This window comes from Chinchilla lanigera, unplaced genomic scaffold, assembly GCF_000276665.1.
Source record: "Chinchilla lanigera isolate Chin_1 unplaced genomic scaffold, ChiLan1.0 scaffold00145, whole genome shotgun sequence".
In the NCBI taxonomy this organism is placed as follows: Eukaryota; Metazoa; Chordata; class Mammalia; order Rodentia; family Chinchillidae; genus Chinchilla; species Chinchilla lanigera.
In genome coordinates, this window is record NW_004955546.1 from 880,293 (window position 1) to 885,410 (window position 5,118).

The 5,118-nt window shown below is 40.9% G+C and overlaps 1 protein-coding gene across 6 annotated transcripts in view; it reads left to right on the plus strand.

Moving 5' to 3' along the window:
- The window catches only part of Ankrd30a (ankyrin repeat domain 30A), a 91,844-nt gene that overhangs the window by 81,848 nt on the left and 4,878 nt on the right, over positions 1–5,118 (plus strand). For all 6 annotated transcript variants that reach the window (XM_013508375.1, XM_013508378.1, XM_013508376.1 and 3 more), the window contains 2 exons: positions 333–547; positions 2,259–2,487. In XM_013508375.1, coding sequence (XP_013363829.1) covers positions 333–547; positions 2,259–2,487 — 444 coding nt within the window. The remainder of the gene's footprint in view (positions 1–332; positions 548–2,258; positions 2,488–5,118) is intronic.

Here is a 5,118-nt window from a genome sequence, read left to right on the forward strand (position 1 = left end):
TTTTTGGTTTTTCTCTGGTACCGGGAACCGAACTCACGACCTTGCGCTTGCCAGGCAGGCGCTTTGCCGCTGAGCTAAATCCCCAGCCCCTAGCATTTACTGTTTTTAACCACACCTTGTAAAGACACTCATGAAAGAGGACTTCCAGAAGTGCTTCACAAAATGGCAAGATATGGGAGTATGTTCAAAAGTAGGGGAAGTATTTTGAAGGGAATCAATGGCAGTATGTTTTTTTAAAAATTTGTTGAATTTAAACATTCACTGCATATTTTGATTGCCTTTTGTATTTGGGTCATAATTGTTTTTAAAATATATCTTTTAATTTGCTTTAGACACAAGCAGCATCTCAAGGACATTCAGAACAGTTAGGAGAGAGTAATAATGCTTCAATGAGAAGTCAGATGGAGCTCAGAATTAAAGACCTGGAGTCGGAGCTCTCTAAAATGAAAACTCAAGAAGATTCCAATGAAATACAACTGGAAAAATATAAGCAACTCTATATAGAAGAATTCAAAACTAGAAAATCATTGTCCAGTAAGCTAAACAAGTAAGTCAAAACAGAATCATAGAAAATAAACCTAGCTCATTAATTTTCCTCTAAAGCATAATTTTTGGAGTATGAAATTAGTAGGATATGAATGCTAACTAGACATTTTGTAAAATAAAGTTACTAAATGAACTTATCTTTGAAATGTTAGTCCAGGGCAGTTTATATTTCTTCATCCCTTTTATTGGGTTTTGGCTTTTTGAGACAAGGTGTTACTTTGTAGCACAGGCTCCCTTGAACTCACTATATAGCCCATGTTGGCCTTGAACTCACAGCAATCCTTCTGCCTCAGCCTCCCAAGTGCTGGGATTACAGGTGTGTGCTACCATGCCTAGCTTGATTTTAGTATTCTTATGTAGGTAATCTGATTTGGTCATTCAGATATTTTTGAAGCTTTATCATTAAGAAAGTTATATCGTTATAACGTTACACATTGCCATTCATTTAAATAGAATTATTAACCTTATTTTTGGAAGATTACAACATAAAGTACTACTAATACTGGACACACTCTGCCACTTGGTAAAATAGCTTTCCTTGACTATGTCTTTGGTGTTATCACTAGACGCTGCCTAGAAACCAACTATCCTGCATATTATTTCCATTTTACATAAAGACATACTTGTGATATAGGGTAACATTAACAGGGATGAGCAGAAGTACAGTCCACTTGTGTGCATTAGTGTGAGGGCTGGGTAGAAGACAGAAGAGGCAGGTTCCCATGCTTTGGGAAGGGGGTTCCCAGCCCAGGAGCTGCTCTGGTTCTTCGTGATTATGAGCCAGCAGTCTCCTCCCCTGGAGATGGTTGCTGTAAATTACTTTCTCATTGCCAGGTAATGGGCAGATGTACAGGTGGGAAAGCTACCACTTGAAAATATCTTTGAGAAATCTTTTTTTAAACCCCTGTTTAGCTAAATACAAGCATTTCTAACTTTTGTTTCAGTTTTATTTTTCACTCACATATATGTAAGGAAACATAATGTTTTCATGTGTCTGTTTGAACATTGTACAGACACATACATATATATGTACCTTTTTTTCCGTACTGGGGATTGAACCCAGTCCTTTTTTTGTTTGAGACAGTCTCACTAAGTTGCACAGGCTTGGCTCCAACTTGTGATCCTCTTGTGTCAGCTTCCTACAGTGCTGGGATTATAGATGTACGTATGTATACAAAGTGAAATGGCTACGATAGTGAGGCTAATTAGCCTATCCATTATCTCTTATACTTACCCTTTAAATACAAGTGTTTCTAGTGGCTTCCTCAGGACTCTTATAGGTAGACTCTTACAGGAAGTAGCAGTGTTTACTGTTAAGCCAGATACCATTGACAACCACTTCTCTCTCTCCTGCTTTGTTAGAAGTACTTGTTAGTTAGGAATCCCCCTACAAATACATGTACTTCTTTAGAACAATTTTAGTTGCAGTATGATAGGCTCTGATACATTTTCAGTGTTGAGGCACTGAACACTGAATGGAAATTCCATTTGCTCTTATGGCAGTTTCTTTAAATGAAGTCATTTAGGAGGCATTTAGGGGCTGGGCGTGGTGGCACATAGCTACAATCCTAGCACTTGGAGGCTGCAGCAGGAGGATCACTGTGAGTTCAAGGCTACCCTGAGCTATATAGGGAGACCTTGTCTCCAAAAAAAAAAGGGGGGAGTCGGGGAAAAATGAGATACTAAGTATTTGCCTTTTACAATCTTCACAGGGCTAATGAGAGGCTAGAAGAGGCCAATACCAAACTTCTGGTGGAGAAACAGCAAAGCAGATCTTTGCTGAGCACTGTTAGTACAAGACCTGTCCTAGAGTGTCCTTGTGTCGGAAATCTTCATCATAGTTTGGCGCTACACAGAAGTTTTCCTCCCAGAGAAAACTTAGTGGTTCATACGTTAAACCCACAGCCTTCGAACAACAGCATGGAGAGCTACCTCACCAAGGTTAGTGACAGGACCATCTTTTCTTTGTGTTGGAGATTTCTGATTTAATTCTTGTTGTTAATTTGGTGAAATACTGGGCAGGGAAGTAGCTCTTGGTAGAGCACTGGGCTGGGGTACACAAGGCCCTGAGTTTGACCCCCAGGGGAGGGGTTAATCTGATGAAATACTGTGTTTAGTTGACTTACACATGTTAAGTAAAGATCACACTAATATGTGTTAATATAAAGAAACAGAATTTATAATTTTTTAAACAGTTCCCCTAGCTTTCATTTTCAAGAGATATTCATTAACTTTATTCAATGAATGTAACTGAATTAGATGTAGTACATTTTTAACTTCTCAGAATTGTGATAAGTGCATAAGTTCACTGGTATGTGTGGACACACGTAATACAGTGTCTAGAGTTAGCACACTTGAAATCAAGGAAGGAGAAAGCATGGCTGTTAGGGCTACGTTCTCATCTTTCCTGTCGGGACTGCAGAGAGGTAGCAGAAAACAACCTCCTCCTCCATGTGTGCTCAGAACGTAGGTCAGAGAGGTCGAGATCCATGTCACAGCTTTGTTGCTGACACATAACTCACAGGGGGGAAGTGGGCATCCAACTGCCTCGTCGGAGATTGCACACTTAAGCACACACTTAGTGGAAGAATCGAGCACCTGCCATCTGTCCCAGCAGCAGCTGCTCACTGCAGAGGCAGCAGCCTCATTTCACGCTGCCAGGACATCCCTGTAAGGAGCCAGCATGCTTCGGCCCCCATCGCCTTTGGGAGCCACCTCTCCGCAAAGGGAGGCAGAGAGAGCCGAAGTCCGGGTGGTGCTTCTGCTGTCGCTTCTGCCAGGGTGTAAACTAAAATGTAAATTAAACTGGTCTTTGTATATCTCAAGTCAAAGTCATGAGAAGTGGCCACATCTATGCTGGATGGTAGAGAGAGATCTGATTTGTATTTTTAATTTTGCTATGAATTACCCAAAACATTCATAATTCATTCATTGAATGATTTGAGTAAACTAAGTTTTATGATTTTCTCTTTCAAATTCCATTCTGTGATTTTTAATTGAGCTTTAAAATTGACTGTATTTAATGGCTACTAACAATTCATTTTTATTTGTTTTCTTTATTTATATTCATAACTTTAGAACTCAGTTCATTAGAGAGCTACTCTTAATGTCTCATGTTGAACATTATTGAGTTCCATGACAGTTTTACATGTATATTTTTCCTAAGATGATTTAAAAACATACAGTCTTTCCTGAAAAAAAGAGAAGTAACTGTATAAAGCTCCATGCTCTGGGAGATGACTGCAAGCCCCATTCCTGCCTGACCCATGGGCTCTGTGACTTCAGCCAAGTTATGATCTCTCTGAGCCTGGGGTAGATCATGGGTCAAATTAGAGACTTTGTGACTCTCACTACTTTCTTTTTTTTTTTTTTTTTTTTAGCTTTTTTCCGGTACTGGGAATTGAACTCATGACCTTGCGCTTGCCAGGCAGGCGCTGTGCCACTGAGCTAAGTCCCCAGCCCGACTCACTACTTTCAAAAAACACTTTTTAAATAGTAAAACTTTTTAAAAGAAGAAAACTCTTCCATGAAACTATATTCTGTGAAGCAGAAGTAGGGCTGTCTGGGTGAAGAAGGGGTGAGGCTCTAATGTGAGACTTGTCATCCGATCACCCCACAGTGTCCTGGGTGGAACCTTAGATTCTGCAGACATAGCTTGCAAGCCACAGCTGTGAGGGAATTCTAATAAGCTAAAATCCATGGTACGTTGCTCTGCTGTGCAGTTTTGTCATCTTATGTTCTTGGAAATGGAGTAGTATACAAAAGAAGTTGCAGACGTGCTTCCCTCATGAAGGCTGGCCTCACTTCCTCCAGCCTCTGAAGCACAGTCCCCACTGAGAATAAACATCAAGCTACAGGGAGAGGAGGGTGTTTTCTTAAATATATGCGTTTTACTACACGAAGAGTTAATTCACCTCTTGATTTAGTAGTAAGCATAAAGTAAAAATGGGCAATTTAGCAGGCTTTTTTATTTCTCCTGGCAACATTCAGTTTCTGCTAAGCTCTTGCTCTGTCCATGTCCGAGCCTGTGGTGGTGCCCGTGCAGCAGAGTAAGGCAGCGATTAGTGTCAGCAGGGCGTCTTCCTCCCTGTTCTTCCCGTGACCTGTGCTGGGCACTGGAGTCAGCCATTCCACCGGGAGCAAGAATTCTGAATTTATATGAAGGGATACATAAGGAAGCTATGTAACTTAATGGGAAAGTGGCAATTAAATAAAAGGGACTTTTAAAAACTTACTAAATATTTGTCAATTTTCACTTAGGAGCCCAAACCACCCCAACCTCCCACCACCCAAGATGGAGCTCGAGCCGTGAGTCTAAAAGCTCATGGCGTTTATTGGTTTCAGTGAGGGAGGTGGGTAGGGGTCCCAGCAGAGTGCTAGGGAAGAGAAACTTCGCAGGCATTGGCTCTAAGGAGAAACAGCAATTTTGTACCAGGCACAGGGGCCTCCAGTTGGCAATACAAGGGATAGTTTGATGTATGCAAGGCTGGCACCTTTACTGCTAGGAAGGTGAAATTCTTTTTGAGTCCCATGGCCTCAGCTGAGATGTTTTGTTGTTTATTTTTTGTTTTT